The sequence below is a fragment of the Terrapene carolina genome, unplaced genomic scaffold (assembly GCF_002925995.2).
Source record: "Terrapene carolina triunguis isolate 2854851 unplaced genomic scaffold, T_m_triunguis-2.0 Scaffold695, whole genome shotgun sequence".
NCBI lineage: Eukaryota > Metazoa > Chordata > Testudines > Emydidae > Terrapene > Terrapene triunguis.
The window spans coordinates 105,144-122,064 of NW_020665046.1; the positions used below are offsets into that span (position 1 = coordinate 105,144).

Consider the following 16,921-nt stretch of genomic DNA (forward strand, 5'->3'; position numbering starts at 1 on the left):
TCTTTGTGACGTCTGATGCCCAACAGTAGGTCCCCAACTCCACACAACTGCCATTCAGCAATCTCTGTGCCTTACTGGCTCACTTTTGCCACTGCAGGGCTCTTCTGCATTCCCCAATGCAGCTGTGAGCTCAGTAACTGGAGCCTTGGCAGGAGGATTCTAAGGAGAATTTGAGCACACTCCTGAAGAGTATGTTCACCCACCTTACCACAGCCAACTGGCTTTCTTTCAAAATCTTTATTGCGTGCTGCATAAGCAAGGCATGCAGCCACCACTATCCATTCTCCATCACATGTCCATCACAGCCGTTACATGGGGCACAGGTAAGGTTGGGTGAGCAGTGTGATTCAGGTTGGATAATAAGGAGTAATGCAGAGTACATGGCAGTGGAAAAATGGAGTGACCCCATAGCTGTTCATTTCTACACTGTACAAAAAAAAAAAAAAAAAAATCTACAATTTCAAAACTCCCAACAACAGAAAAAGTGTAAGACTACAAGGGGACTCCACTGAAACTCACGGACGACCAGAAATCCCTTTTAACTAAGTTTTGTGTAGGAATTACGTATTGCGTTAGAAACTGACACGAAATACAGGCAGGGCTGTCATACACACACATCACTTAGGTTTTAATCCAGGATATACTGTGTTACGTTGTTCCTAAAACACTGCCAGCCACTAACACTAAGACACTTCAATATGTACCTGCTCCAGGCTTCCACTTGATTGGCAAAGCACTCTCCAGTTTAATGGTTGTTACCGATTTTGCTTGCTCCTGCCTTATTTGCTCCAGCAGAGATCGTGACATTGCCATGGCAACCAGAAGATCCTCATCTTTGGTCTCCACCTTGGATGTCTTCCGCTTTTTCTTTGACTCCTTCTCTTTGGAGGAGCCTTTTCGCTTTGACCTACTGAGCTGATTGCTGAAATGTAAGAATGCAGCATGACACACAAGTTAACTGCAACCGGATCAGAGATGAGGAGCACTCTACCCTCCATATCAGTTGCTCTAATCACTTAGGTAGATTCCCATTTCCAGAATAAGGGGAAACCATTCACAGTAAACTACTCCTGAACAGAGGGAAGCATTTATCATTTTCATTAATTCATCAATGTCACTATCTAGGAGGTCAAGAGAAGGGCAGGGAGGACGCCACTGAAGCAAAACATAGAAGTGTGTTACACAGTACCAGAAGCTGGCTGTAAGTGCTTCATAGCTACTTCTGGAATCTTTTGTTTGCAACTCTGCCTTTTCGGTCCCACGTCCTTTAAAACTTGGTGCCAGAGAACAGCAAAAAAACAGTCAATGTGGGGCAAAAAGCCCAAACACCAAAAATTGCTGTGCCATTTCCCACGGGGCTGGGGGGACAGGAATCAGCTCCTCCCCAACCCAATGGGACTAATGGACTTTCCACGTATTGAACTTAGTAGTCAGTCAATGTTTGCTTTACTATATAGACGAGGGGTGGGCAAACTTTTTGGCCTGAGGGCCACATCGGGATTCCGAAACTGTATGGAGGGCCGGGTAGGGAAGGCTGTGCCTCCCTAAACTGCCGGGTCCCCACCCCCTATCTGCCCCCTCTCACTTCCTGTCTCCTGACTGCCCCCATCAAAACCGCCGCCCCATCCAAACCCCCTACTCCTTGTCCCCTGACCGCCCCCTCTCGGGACCCCCCACCCCAACCGTCCTCAAGAACCCCACCTGCTCCCTGTCCCCTGACTGCCCCAACCCCTATCCACACCCCCGCCCCCTGACAGGCCCCCCGGGACTCCCACGCCTATCCAACCGCCCGCTGCTCCCTGTCCACTGACTGCCCCCCGGGACCCTCTGCCCCTTATCCAGCCCCCCGGCTCCCCGTCCGCTTACCAAGTCATTCAGAACACCAGGACTGGCAGCCGCGCCACCCGGCCGGAGCCAGCCATGCCGCCTGGCAGGAGCTCGCAGCTCCACCGCCCAGAGTGCTGGCAGCACAGCAAGCTGAGGCTGAGAGGGAGGAGGGACAGCAGGGGAGGGGCCAGGGGCTAGCCTTCCCGGCCAGGAGCTCAAGGGCCGGGCAGGATAGTCCCGCGGGCCAGACGTGGCCCGCGGGGCCGTAGTTTACCCACCTGTGATATAGACTTGAGGCCACCAGCTCAGCTAAAAGTCCATTCCACCTAGCCCACATTCTCAGAATAAATTTTTATACATCCGATTCTTATTGTATTCCCTCTTCGTGTCCAGGTACAAAATGTTCCTTAGCTCCAGTCTGTCTAATAAACTCCAATGGACCATTCAGTTTAATTTTTATAATTACCTAAGCTAGTGTAAACACCTCATCCAAGTCAATGCAAGACTAATCCTTGTTTTGCCCCTCTCTGCTCAGCTATTAGCCCCGCCACCCTACTGATCATCTTGGTTGCCCTACTGTTCTCTCTCCAACTAAACTGCAGCTTTCTTCAACTAAGGTGCTGAAGCTGGCTCCTACCCGATTCCTCCTAGTTTCAGAGCCCAGACAGTGTGTGCGCTTACCCTGGCTCTAAGGATGCTACTAACATCGCTGATTTGCTCCAGCTCACCTGGGTGCTACAGGGAGCCCATCACCCAGGGCCAATGCCTGCGATTGCACTGCCTGGAGAAGCAACTGCGGAGGGACTTCCATCTTGACAGCGCAGCGTTTCAAGTGACTGGCTCGGCTTTTTGGCGTATGGAACTGCTTCCCACAGATGGGGCAATCAGGGATCTGTGGGTTGCTGGAAGAGGACACCTGTGACTTCTCCATCTCATCCAGACACCTGCGGGAAAACAGCAGGGTTTGCTCTTTAAAGTATTTTAAACTCCGCTCACACTAACACTTTTAAACTACATTAAAGAAGAACTGGAGTGATTAGCTCTAATGCCTGAAACAACCAAAGTAACATTCCCTAAAGAAGTGTGTGTTACATATATACACTGTTACCTATCAGCTCTGTGTTCTTGGGGAACCAGGGCGCAGTATCCAGCCTGTTTGACTCACGAAAGACCTTCCCCCCACGACCCTCCAGCCTCTGCTTGAACCAAAGCCAATCAGAAGAAAGTAGGAAAGCACTGCATGATGGGGAATCTCTGCTCCAGATGTTAATGAACCCACACCTGCACACACCCAGCTCAGTAGTTATCAGACCAATTCCAGTAATAAATCCTTTATTGATATCCAAAATACTGAAGCTGCCTAATTGCATTGTGAGCTCCCTCAAAGGAACACCGCCCATAGCCTGGAATAATCAGTTCCTATTGTCTAGCCTGAACAAAATAACGTTGGTGTACTCCCTTGAGCCATCAGTTTACCCACAAACAAATCTAGTGTTCTCCCTTGAACCATTGTTCTTTCCCTACAAAACTCCCTACCCACGCTCAAGTAAGTGCTCTGATGCCCAGATTCAAAATCTGCATCAGTTCCATTGGGACTTCATCTTCTCCTGATTGATCGTGCTGGGGGCTCTGCCTGTCCCCAGCACTCCGGACCCGCAGCTACCACCACCACCTGGGAACCCCGACCAGTTCAAGCTTCACGGAGTGGTGAGCTCTCTCTAGATACAGCCTTCTGACCCTGACTTGTGTGATCAGTTATAGTTTATTAAACCTGACTTTTATAATCAAATTTAAGTTAGATTTAATATTATAACTGTTTTGTTTGTTTCACTCCCCTTGTATAGTTATTACCTGGCAATAAATAACCTTCATGGTTAAGCTGGTTGCTTCTCTCCCTCTCTCTCTCTCGCCCCCCCTCGTGGGTGTTTTTTGGCTTCCCCATTCGCTCTGCAGCAACGCTCCTCGTACCTAAGCTAAAGATTCCTGCAGCACCCAAAAATCCTGTGGGGTTTGCTCATCAAACGGATTACTACCAAAACAACCGTAACTTGAAAGTGGGGACAGGGACGTGCTGAACCTGGGACATATGAGGGTGGCAGATTGAAAGTGCTGCTCGACCCAACCCGCTCAGGCATATTCTATTCCGGTACGGTGCCCATGGCATATGAGGGTGACAGCTTGGAGGTGCTGTTCGACCCAGCCTGCTGAGTCCATGGGCCTATGAGGGTGACAGCTTGGAAGTGCTGTACGACGAAGACTACTTTGTGGGCTGGGACTGGCAGCATTCAAACTTGGATTGTCAAACACATGCTTTCATAGACCATCACTTACTTACTAGCCATGCTGTCTTCATTAACGCACCCCGCTGAGGCTTACACTGAAAGACGCACGCTGGGAGAGTAGCAGAAAACTCGGCCTCACCACACACTCCAGGGAGAGCCATGGGACAAAGAATTCAGTCCCTGCTGTGACCCCCCCACAACAGGTTATATTCACTTACACCTTCAATGTTAAAATTACCGTGACACAGCCTCAGCGTTTATCCTTTCCTACAGTAGCTAGGCTGGCTGAGTCTTTAGTCTAGGAGGCCAGGGGAGAGAGGGCAATAATAAACACTGGCCTTTCACCTGTTAACATGCTGCTCCCGTCGTGTTGCATTCATGGCTGAGAGGTCCTTCTGACAGATCTGACAAAAAAATAAGCCTGCCTCTTCCAGACTTCCAGGTACTTCTTCTTTGAGCTCCTGCTGGAGGGCCACGGCCAGAGCAACATCTGACTCCTTCGCAGGCAGATCCGGAGTGGTCACTAGGGTGAAGGAAAGATCTTCTCAGAGATAGCGCTAAGCATTGAACCTGTTATATTCAGTTATTATTTTATTGAACTGGATACTTAAAAATAAAATGTGAACTTTCTCTAGCACCTTTCATTCTAAAGGGTCTCGAAGTGCATTGCAAACTATACACACAGCATCACTGAAATGAGCCACTTCTGGGATGGACGGTGGCAATTAGCACACCACCATACAATACAGCAGAGAAGAGCAGTGGTGCAAGTAGGGCGGTCCGGTCCGGTCTGCCAGTAAGATATTTATACCTGGTACACTGTATTGGAAAGGCAGAGAAGGAGCAGAAAGTGGGGCAGCTCCTCTGGTGTGGCTGTACCATCCCCACTTGTACCACCACCCTGTTCCACGCATTTTTGTCTAGCGTCTCCTGTCTGGGGTCTGTAGGAAGCCCTGCCAGAGGGCAGAGCTGGGGCGGTACCGGTACAGCCGCGTCAGAGGACCTGCTGGCGTGGGGCCCACGTTCTGCTCCTTTCGCCGTTGCGGTTCCCAGGAGAGCCCTGAACTGCAGGGCTCTCCCAGGAAGGTCAGTGGCGAAAGGAGCAGAATGTGCAGCTCCTTTGGCATGGCTGTACCGCCCCCAGCCCTTCCATGTAGCTACATGCCTGCGTCTCCTGTCCGGGGTCTGTACAGCAGCCCCGCCGGAGGACAGGGCTGAGGGCGTATAGCCGCACCAGAGGAGCTGCCAGCGTGGGGTCGCCAGGGCTCCTTTTGCTGCTGCGGTTCCCAGGAGAGCCCAGTGGTTCAGGGCTCTCCCGGGAACAGTAGCAGTGAAAAGAGCAGAACCCCATGCCAGCAGATCCTCTAGCATGGCTGTACTGCCCCTAGGCTCGCCCCCCACAGCTTTCTCCTCCGGCGGGGATGCTGTACAGACCCCGGACAGGAGATGCAGGCACGTAGCTACGTGGAAGGGCTGGGGGCGGTACAGCCATGCCAGAGGAACTACACATTCTGCTCCTTTCACCATTGTGGTTCTGGAGAGCTCTGCAGTTCAGAAGTCTGCGGCGCAGCAGGAGGAGGACAGAGCCCCACCCTCCCCTCCCCCAGGTAACATGGGATGAATCATGGGGAGGAGAGGAGAGAGGGAGAGCGCGGGGCCCTGGGCTGGGTCATGTGGAGAGGTCACATGTCCCCCTCTTTAGCTGGTGCAACGTACTGGTAAGAAATTAATTCTATTTGCACCACTGGAGGAGACGGGGAACTTTGGCTAGGGTCACTAGTGCAAACCATGGCTCATATATAAAGGCCAAGGAGATTTTTAATGTCCACACAGAGCCAAGATGATCTTAGTTTTCAAAGATTCAGTTTATTTACAATGATACTGACCTCCTTGATAAAGTGCTTAGAGATCTACTGATGAAAGTGCTATATAAGAGTTAGCTATTATCATTATTGTTACACTGGAAGGACGAAAGAGTGAACTGACCCTGCTGGGATTTGAACCTGTGCTTCCAAGAAATCTATTTCAAACAGGATGCTTAGATCACCATCCCCTCCAGGATCTAAACGCCTGTTACAGACATTAACTAAGCCACACAACAGCCCTGTGAGGCAGGTATTGTTAGCCTCATTTTACAGATGAGGAAAGTGAGACACACAAGAGATTAAGGGATTTATCCAAGGCCACATAATGAGCTAGCGGCAGAGCTGGGAATAAAATCCAGGAATCCTGAAGCTGACTCCCAGTCTGGCACTCTAACCACTAGACAGCACTCCTTGTATATTTAGGATAGCTTGCAAGAGACATATACCATTCCCTGGCTGGTTCTTCTCCTGGATCACATCAGGGATGTTTCCATCTGTTACTGTCTCTAGCAAGCTGCTGCCCCGGGTATGTTTCAGCTGTTTTGGTTCCACTCTCTTAAACTGCTGCATCCTCTCCAGCACCAGCTCTGCTACCCGCAGCCTGGTTCCTGAGATCTGGAGCGTCTTCGCAGGGGATGAGGTGGAGGTTGCTGGTTCTGCAGCAGCAGCAAAGGATGATCTGCGCTTGTCACTGCCTGGTGGGGAAAAAAGCACAGTCCTAGTAACTGTTCCATCTGGGGCTTTGCAAATCTGCATTAAACACCCAGGGTATGTCTACACTACGAGAGTAGTTCGATTTCACTTAAATCGAATATGTGGAATCGATATTGCAAAGTCGAACGTGTGTGTCCACACTAAGGACAGTAATTCGACTTTGTGAGTCCACACTAACGGGGGAAGCGTCAACATTGGAAGCGGTGCACTGTGGGCAGCTATCCCAGAGTTCCCGCAGTCCCCGCTGCCCATTGGAATTCTGGGTCGAGCCGCCAGTGCCTTCTGGGTAAAAAAATGCGTCGAGGGTGCTTTTGGGTAACTGTCGTCATCCGTCCGTCACTACCGCCCTCCTTCCCTCCCTCCCTGAAAGCGCCGGCGGGAAATCAGTTCGCGCACTTTTCTGGTCAGTGACAGCGCGGACGCCACAGCATTGCGAGCATGGAGCCCGCTGCGACCATCGCTGCAGTTGTGTCCGTTGTCAATGCCTCGCAGCTTATCATCCACCTTTCCCAGAGGCAGATGCAGATAAATCGGGCGAGGAGGCTACGGCACCGCGGTGAGGGCCTGAAGTCTGAGAGTAGCACAGGCCTGTCAGAAAGCACGGGACCCCGCGCCGAGGACATCACGGTGACAATGGGTCATGTGGATGTTGTGGAACGGCGATTCTGGGCCCGGGAAACAAGCACGGACTGGTGGGACCGCATAGTGCTGCAGGTCTGGGATGAATCACAGTGGCTGCGAAACTTTCGCATGCGGAAGGGGACTTTCATGGAACTTTGTGAGTTGCTGTCCCCTGCCCTGAAGCGCAATGACACCCGGATGCGAGCAGCCCTGACTGTCCAGAAGCGAGTAGCCATAGCTCTCTGGAAGCTTGCAACGCCAGACAGCTACCGGTCAGTCGCGAACCACTTTGGCGTGGGCAAATCTACCGTGGGGGTTGTTGTGATGCAAGTAGCCAACGCAATCGTTGAGGTACTGCTCTCAAAGGTAGTGACCCTGGGAAACGCGCAGGCCATCATAGATGGCTTCGCCGCGATGGGATTCCCAAACTGCGGTGGGGCTATAGATGGAACTCACATCCCTATCCTGGGACCGGACCACCAGGCCAGCCAGTACATTAACAGAAAGGGCTACTTTTCAATGGTGCTGCAAGCACTGGTGGACCATCGGGGACGTTTTACAAACATCAACGTCGGATGGCCGGGCAAGGTTCATGATGCTCGCGTTTTCAGGAACTCTGGTCTGTTTAGACGGCTGCAGGAAGGTATTTACTTCCCGGACCACAAAGTAACTCTTGGGGATGTGGAGATGCCTACAGTGATCCTCGGGGACCCAGCCTACCCGCTAATGCCCTGGCTCATGAAGCCCTATACTGGCGCCCTGGACATTGAAAAAGAACTCTTCAACTACCGGCTGAGCAAGTGCAGAATGGTGGTGGAGTGTGCTTTTGGCCGTCTCAAGGGGAGATGGAGAAGCTTACTGACTCGCTGTGATCTCAGCGAAACCAATATCCCCATTGTTATAGCAGCTTGCTGTGTGCTCCACAATCTCTGTGACAGCAAGGGGGAGACCTTTATGGCGGGGTGGGAGGTTGAGGCAAATAGCCTGGCTTCTGATTACGCTCAGCCAGACAGCCGGGCGATTAGAAGAGCCCAGCAGGACGCGCTGTGCATCCGGGAGGCTCTGAAAGCTAGGTTCCAGAGTGAGCAGGGTAACCTGTGACTTTTAAGTTTGTGTACAGAGAAGCTGAACCTGTCCCCGTTTCTTTACCCAGTCAATGTTGACTATCCTCTACAGTTACACACCTCCTTCACCCCCTGCCAACACACCTTTAAAAATAAAATGACTTCTATTTTGTTAATGGACACCGTTTTCTTTATTACTGTTTTCGCGGGAATGTTTTAAACCTGGGACGCAGACTGTGGTGGGGAGCGGGTGTAGTGTACTGATGCAAATGACGCTTCTAAACTGCAGGAATGACAGGCTCCGCAGTGGTGGACTGGTTGTTTCAACGGAGCCTGCCAGCCCTCCTGATGGCGACTGCGTGTATGTGGTGGCTCTGTGACTTTGTGGCAGGGGGAGGAGGGTTACAGATCCCCTGCAGTGTGGCTCTGTCATCCAGGATAAGGGCCGCTGCATAAGATCTGTAACTGCCCTCCCCCTCCACAAAGTCACAGAGCAACCCCCCACCCCCCCACAGAACATGAAAACCACCTCCCAGACTGACCAGGGTAACTAGTGACTGCACTGTGTGTGTGCCCTGCTGCTGTCCTGTCCTATTACCAACCACCCTACCCCCCTTCAGACAGACTCTCCTCTAAAGAAGATGATGGAAACAGTAATGAACAGAAACATATTTTTTATTAACAACCACACATGAAACTGGGGGGTGAAACTTGGACGGGGGCTTGGGTGAGGTGGGAAGGAAAGGACTTTTCAAATTTAGGGGAATGAGAGCCTTCTGGTGCTTGAGCAGTCTGCAGGGGTAGAGTGAGAGTTTTCACGGACTCTGCCGCCCCTCCTTCTTTGTACTTTGGGTGAGAGGGGTATGGGACTTGGTGGCGGGGGAGGGCGGTTACTGCTCTGTCCTCCTGCCTCCGTTCCTGCAGTACATCAACAAGGCGCCGGAGCGTGTCCGTTTGCTCCCTCATAAGTCCAAGCAGCGTTTGAGTCGCCTGCTGGTCTTCCTGCCGCCACCTCTCCTCACGTTCCATGTGCGTCCGGTGCATTTGGGACAAGTTCTCCCTCCACTGTGTCTGCTGTGCTGCCTGGGCTCGGGAGCAGCCCATTAGTTCTGAGAACATGTCCTCCCGCGTCCTCTTCTTCCTCCGCCTAATCTGCGCTAGCCTCTGGGTGCGTGATGCCAGGCTGGGTTGGGAGACAGTCGCAGATGTGGCTGTGGGAATGGGAAAAAGGGAGTGAATTCCTCAGAAAGATAAATGTAGTTGTGAACAAAGAACATAGTCTTTCTCTGTGAACAAGACCATGCACTGTACCTATCACATGTGCACTCAGGACAAGGTCGAATTTTCGGCCCTCGAATTCAGTGCCTGGGGTCTTGCACTGCCGATTTGAGAAGCGGGGCAGGACACCGGAATTTGGGTAGCAGGCAGACATGGTAAGCCGTATACTTGTGGCTGCTTAAAACTTTGATAGTAGCACTGGCCTCCTTTCACATTGAAAGCAATGCTAGTCAACTCTGCCTCTGTCCCACCCCCTCGCGGCTGTCCCAGGGAAAAATCCCTGTATGCTGCCCCTCTCCCGCCTCCACCGCGTGGCTGTAAACCGGCGGTTAAAGTTCTGTAAAGAAACGGGCAAGCAGTCCCAATACTAACATTCCCCTAACTAATTCAAAGCAGGTCACCATGAGCGACATCACCCTGATGAGGATCTCAGACAGAGATAAAGAAAGAATGCTCCGGGAAAGCCTGCAAAGACCAGGGCCGTATGCCGCCATGCTCTGCAGGGCAATGATCCCTGAGTACCTGATGGTCTCCTGGCACGGAAATGTTAGCTACTACGGAGGACCCAATAAGGCCGCTCTCCCCAGGAACCTGATGCAAAGGCTTTCCAATTACCTCCAGGAGAGCTTCGTGGAGATGTCCCAGGAGGATTTCTGCTCTATCCCCGGACATGTGGACCGCATTTTACTGTAGCTGCACTGGCAGGGACTAAACAGTAGAGCGGCTTGGGCAGAACAATCATGCAAAACCGGACATTGTTAGATTTGTTTTTAATAGTTGCACTGCCAGGGACTGAAACGTTAAGCGCCTAGGGCAAACTAATCATGAGAAACCCATTGTTGGTATTGTTAAAATTCTTGTTCTGTTAAAAATAAATGTTTAGAGGTTTAAAGCACTTACTGGCTGATCCTTCCCCTGATTCTGTGTCCTGGTTAACGGCTGGGGACGGTTGGTAGGGGATCTCTGTGAGGGTGATGAAGAGATCCTGGCTGTCGGGGAAATCAGCGTTGGAAGCGCTGTCGACTGCCTCGTCCTCCTCATCTCCTTCCTCATCTTCCCCGTCCGCTAAGATGTCCGAGGAACCGGCCGTGGACAATATCCCATCCTCAGAGTCGACGGTCACTGGTGGGGTAGTGGTGGCGGCCGCACCAAGGATGGAATGCAGTGCCTCGTAGAAACGGGATGTGTGGGGCTGGGCTCCGGAGCGTCCGTTTGCCTCTTTGGTCTTCTGGTAGCCTTGTCTCAGCTCCTTGATTTTCACAGGGCACTGCTTTGCATCCCGGCTGTATCCTCTCTCTGCCATGGCTTTAGAGATCTTCTCATAGATCTTTGCATTCCGTCTTTTGGAGCGCAGCTCGGAAAGCACGGACTCATCTCCCCACACAGCGATGAGATCCAAGACTTCCCGATCAGTCCATGCTGGGGCCCTCTTTCTAGTCTGCGATTGCACGGCCATCTCTGCTGGAGAGCTCTGCATCGTTGCCAGTGCTGCTGAGCTCGCCACGATGTCCAAACAGGAAATGAGATTCAAACTGCCCAGACAGGAAAGGGAATTCAAATTTTCCCGGGGCTTTTCCTGTGTGGCTGGTCAGAGCATCCGAGCTCGGACTGCTGTCCAGAGCGTCAACAGAGTGGTGCACTGTGGGATAGCTCCCGGAGCTATTAGCGTCGATTTCCATCCACACCTAGCCTAATTCGATATGGCCATGTCGAATTTAGCGCTACTCCCCTCGTTGGGGAGGAGTACAGAAGTCGAATTTAAGAAACCTCTATATCGAACTAAATAGCATCGTGGTGTGGACGGGTGCAGGGTTTATTCGATGTAACGGCGCTAAATTCGACATAAACGCCTAGTGTAGACCAGGCCCCAGCTAACAGTCAAGATGAGAGGGTTTCAGAGAAGCCTCCTCCTACAGCAGCCTGAGCCATTCTTGATTTTAGAGTATGCTGATTCTGAGTGGACTGGATGCACAATTTGCTTAGCTAGTGAGTTTCACCCCGTAATAATAATCATACCTAGCTCTTCTACAGCACTTATCAGTAGATCTCAAAGTGCTTTACAAAGGAAGTCAGTGTCATCAACCTCATTTTACAGATGGGGAAACTGAGGCACAAAGCCGTGACAATCTGGCCCCAGGTCATACAGCAGGTCAGTTACAGAGCCGGGAATAGGACCCAGACAGTGATGAGCTGCCAAAATATTAACAACCGGTTCCTTCCTCCTCACCCCACGTGGGGGTCGTGGCCCCCCCGGGACTCCTGCCCCATCCAACCCCCCATGTTCCTTGACAGCCCCCCCCCCCGGGATCCCTGCCCCATCCACCCCCCTTCTCTCTGTCCCCTGACTGCCCCAGGAACCCCTGCCCCTGACTGCCCCCCACCGCCCAACCCCTGCTCCTTCCTGACTGCCCCCCGGGACCCTTGCCCCCATTCAATCCCCGTTCCCTGCCCTCTGACCACCCCGACCCTAATCCACACCCCCCAACTCCCCTGCCCTCTATCCAACACCCCCTCCCTGCTCCCTGACCGCGCTGCCTGGAGATGGAAGCTGGGCCAGGGCCGCTGGGCTGCTTGGCCAGGGCCAGGGCCGGGGCCGGAGCCGGGCCGCAACCGGAGCGACTCGGCCAGAGCCGCTGGAGTCGGGGTGTTCGGCCGGAGCCGGAGCTGCTGGAGTCGGGGTGTTTGGCCGGGGCCGGGCGGCCGGAGCTGAGCTGGGCGGCGCCTGGAGCCCTCCTCGTGCCCCCACCCCCGCTCACCTGCGGGAAGCCGCTGCTTCCTTCCCAGCCCTCCCAGGCTTCCCACGCGAACAGCTGATTCGCGGGAAGCCGGGGAGGGGGAGGAGAAGCCGGGAGGAGCGTTCAGGGGAGGAGGCGGAGCGAGGTGAGCTGGGGCCGGGGGAAGGGCAGGGAGCTGCTGGAGCTTCCCGCGAACCAGTGGGAACTGGCTCCAGCTCACCTCTGGACCCAGATCTCCTGAATTCCAGTCCATGCGCTATCCATTGGGCCACACCAACTCCCAACCAGCACTTTAGGATCTGACTTCCACCCTCTACCAATCATGGGGCCTGAGAGATGCTGAGCAATAGGAGTGAAGGGTTTCTGGAGAGGAGAAATAGGGAGGAGCAGGCAGAAGGAGTTGCCAGGGCAATACCTCATTGCAGCCTTGGCTGCTTTGGGGAACCCTCCCTTCTCTGTGCTTCACCTGACCGAGGGAGACCTCTCCTATCTGACAACACTGTTGAAGAACAGTTACTAGGGACAGTCAAAGGTGTCAGTCTAATGAGTTGAATACTGTCTAATGCACTGTCTAATGGTATGGGTGAGCAAAATGTACCCCCTGTGCAATCCTAACTGCCTGGTACCCCTCTCTGGGTGGAGTTTAGAAAAGTTCATCTGAACGTGAGAGTCCTTCTAGCACCAGGCTATTTTCCATTAGAAATATTTCAGAGTGAGGGAAGGAGACGGAGGTTGGAGATATTACCTGCCAGGGTGTTCTGGCTACAGTTTGGTACCGTAGCATCCAACTGAATGGCAGGAGGGTCTCCATTTTCATCTCCCAGTGGAGGCCCATCATTTCCACAGGCTGCAGCTTCACCTTCTGGTTCATGCCCCAATGCCTGCTCATTGGGGTCCGTGCACCCTGGCCAGCCCATTCTCTTTCCCACAGAGGAGTCATGCTGGCTTTTGCTCTTAGCAGTTGACTTGCTCTTTTTTAATTTGCTTTTTGTTGCAGTGCTCCTTGTCCTGCTCTGAACCTTCCTCCCTCCCTCAGCATCTCCAGCCTTTTTCTTGACCCTGCTCAATAGGTTAGCACAGAGTTCTTTAAAATCATTGTCCAGCTCATCCATCAGCCACCAGCCTCAAGACACTCAGCTTGGCTTCAGTGTGATGGAGTGTGTGGGAGTATTGGACTGGGACAGCAGGGTCAGGGCAGGTCTGCCTCCTTTGATGACCTAGTCCTCATTGTACCTTCCACCATCCCAGAGATCTGCACACTCTGGATTCCAACAAGATCAACAGTGGGCACGTTTCTGGCTGGTACAATATTTCACCCTCTATATTTATAGCTTAGCCATTAAGTCTAGTACAATCTTCAAGGAGTCCATTTGATATCATTCATATTTAGGGGACTTCCTTGCTCTTTGATGGGTTCGACAGCAGATGGACAATGCACTCTGTTTAGAGGATGCCCCAGGATCTTCATGATGTGCTAGAAGGCTTTCCGAGGAGCTTTATCATAGCATCTAAACAAAAGAGATAAACAAGAGTGTAAATGAAGGATGGTCTGTATAGGCATATTCTGGAACAGGGTGGCGCTTTGAAGATCAGTGCAGGAAAATCCTGAATAGATAAGGCACATAACTGACACAAAGTATTATCAATCACTGAACTACCAACAGACACAGGGTGTGTTAGGAGGTGAGACACAAGCATTTCAAAGTAGGTTCCTGACATTAGGCACAACGATCACATACACAGAAGCATGTTTCCTACTTTATGAATGGGCTGGAGCACAGGACTTAAGAGTGACTTTTTTTTTTAAATAATAGGTTCTGGAAGTGAATGTCAGGGAGTGGAACTAAAACCACACACACACTTCAGATTGAACACCTATGCAATCATAGTGTGAAATTCAGTTTTTTGTCGGAGCACCTTTTAATAGGATGGCCTGACACATATAAGGCTTTCTCTGCTCCTGGTCTGTGTCTGGGAGCAACTCAACTATACATAGTCAAGCCCACATCCCTTCCCTTCCCACTCTCTCTATACACTCAAGGTATGTCTTCACTACCCGCCGATCCGGCGGGTAGCAATCGGTCTATCAGGGATCGACTTACCGCGTCTCGTGAGGACGCGGTAAAATCAATCCCTGATCGCTCTGCCGTCGACTCCGGAAATCCACCTCGGCAAGAGGCGGCAGCGGAGTCGGCGGCAGCGGTCGACTTTCCCCCGTCCTCACCGCCAGGTAAGCCGACCTAAAATACGCAACTTCAGCTACGGTATTCACGTAGCTGAAGTTGCGTATCTTAGGTCGGAACCCCGCTGTAGTGTAGACCTAGCCATATACTTACTGCTGCCTGATCACTTTCAATGTTTGCTGCTCTCATTGCTGGTAAACACTGCCTTGCAGGACCTGAGGAATGGCACTCAGCAAACCAGGACACTGGCCACTCTACACAAAGGTCCATCAAAGTACAGAGACTAAACAATCAGAGAACAAAAATATCAACAAATATCATTGTTTTTGTGGATACAGACTAACATGGCTATCCCTCTGATACTTAAAAAATATCTTTAATCTCTCTGAGTTATAGTAAACATAACACACTACTCAGGGGTTACCTGGATAGACATGTCCAGATGGAAATTGATCAAACACTAAGTGATATTACAACTAGATCTCTATTCTTTAGAGTGCTTTCTTCCTAGTTCTAGAATTTGGTATGGTCATGACTCATTTACAAGAGGTCATATATTGCTCCCAATTCCTATTGCTTTCAGTCCTGAAACTGAGCGTTTCACTTGGAATGGCAGCAGTCGCTGTTCAGTTTCTCCAGCAAAACTCTAGGCACCAAAAGAGTCAAAATGCAGGAAAAACACAAGATGGGTTGTTTTTTCAAATGGCTTGGCTTCAGTCACACAAGGCGAAGGAATACTGGTTACACACTTTATGGGTTAGCCTCTTCTATAAGCAATGACAGATGTTAATGAATATTTTTCTTTCAGCATAGTCTCCCAAACCTGTAGAGACTTTGCTGTGAATCCAGGAGTAATTTCTTATTAGAGAGAAACAGATTTTTTTTTTGTAGCTAGTTCATACATTTATTTTCCTGGACGGAGTCTTGAGACAATTATCCCTACAAACTGACCACGTTCTTCTAAGTAGAAGACAGCATAGAGAGAGAAACTGAATCTTCAGCCTCTGAGTTTCTACACAGTCCTCACACAGACAAACTAGTGCTGTCACATTACTTAATGATGACCTCCAAATACTGTACTTTGAAACAAATCCAGCACTTCTTTGATTACTTTATGTGCTCAATGCCTCAAGTAGGGTTGGTGAGATGGGCAAAACACAAAACTGACATAGAACTTACTTTTTATATTCTTTCTTTTTCAGGTCTCAAAGACTGGATTTGCAGGCTCTTGGTCATGCACTGTGCTGATGGTATCACATAAAACTTGGGGCTTGTCTTCACAAGAACACACAAGAAAATTAATCCAAATTAAACTAAAGGTGTGAATTTAAAGCGGATTAATTAAACCACATTAAATCCCTGCGTGTTTTTTGATTCACTTCCAAAGTGAATTAAGATAAATCAAATTAATGCTGCTTTAAATCTGAATAAGAGTGTCCACATAGGAGTCCAATGCAGTTTAACTAATCCACTTTAAAAAAAAATCATTCAGATTAACTTTCCCGAGTATTCCCATGTAGACAAGCCCTTAGAAATCCTTGGACATTGGCTTAAAAGGGAAGAGAAGTATTGCTTCTTCACAACACTTCATGGGTTTGCAAAGTGCTCCTTTTAAATATCATATGCTCTTCCCCTATGGGATCAAAAAATGAGCAAAATAAAATAAAAACAACAGCACTTAGACCACCTAAATGCCAACTCTATGATCCAGGTGGGTCCTGCGACTGATCTCCCATCACTAGGGTAGTGCAAGCTGGGATGTCACAAAATGGGACCAATAAAAATGGATGTTGGGACCTGGAAAAATGGGGGGGTGGGGGGGAGTAAGAGTTAATTATATTCTGAGTGCTCCTCTTGCCTAGGCTATTTGACAGACAGGGAAAGAACTCTAAATCATAGAATGTCAGGGTTAGAAGGGACCTCAGGAGATCATCTAGTCCAACCCTCTGCTCAAAGCAGGACCAATCCCCAGACAGATTTTTGCCCCCTCAAGGATTGAACTCACAACCCTGGGTTTAGCAAGCCAATGCTCAAACCACTGAGCTATCCCTCCCCCAAGCTGCTAGACTGTCCAAAGAATTTGCCATCTCCTTTAAATAGTGTAAATTATTTAAAATTGGCTGTAAAATCAACTATAAGGGTCTCAGGGATTACAAGGTTCAGCTGCCTTGGGCTTTTTTTTCTCCAAGTAGTGAAGTACTCTATGGAAATGATGACTACAAAAATAAAGTATCAGAGGGGTAGCCGTGTTAGTCTGAATCTGTAAAAAGCAACAGAGGGTCCTGTGGCACCTTTGAGACTAACAGAAGTATTGGGAGCATAAGCTTTCGTGGGTAAGAACCTCACTTCTTC

General features: G+C 50.5%; 1 protein-coding gene across 1 annotated transcript in view; it reads right to left on the minus strand.

The window, feature by feature from the left end:
* The window catches only part of SLX4 (SLX4 structure-specific endonuclease subunit), a 51,211-nt gene that overhangs the window by 24,180 nt on the left and 10,110 nt on the right, over positions 1–16,921 (minus strand). Inside the window, exons 2-6 of the mRNA XM_029913500.1 lie at positions 13,132–13,894; positions 6,421–6,669; positions 4,455–4,632; positions 2,556–2,771; positions 705–922 (exon numbers count right to left, since the gene is read on the minus strand). Coding sequence (XP_029769360.1) covers positions 705–922; positions 2,556–2,771; positions 4,455–4,632; positions 6,421–6,669; positions 13,132–13,498 — 1,228 coding nt within the window. The 5' untranslated portion in view covers positions 13,499–13,894. The remainder of the gene's footprint in view (positions 1–704; positions 923–2,555; positions 2,772–4,454; positions 4,633–6,420; positions 6,670–13,131; positions 13,895–16,921) is intronic.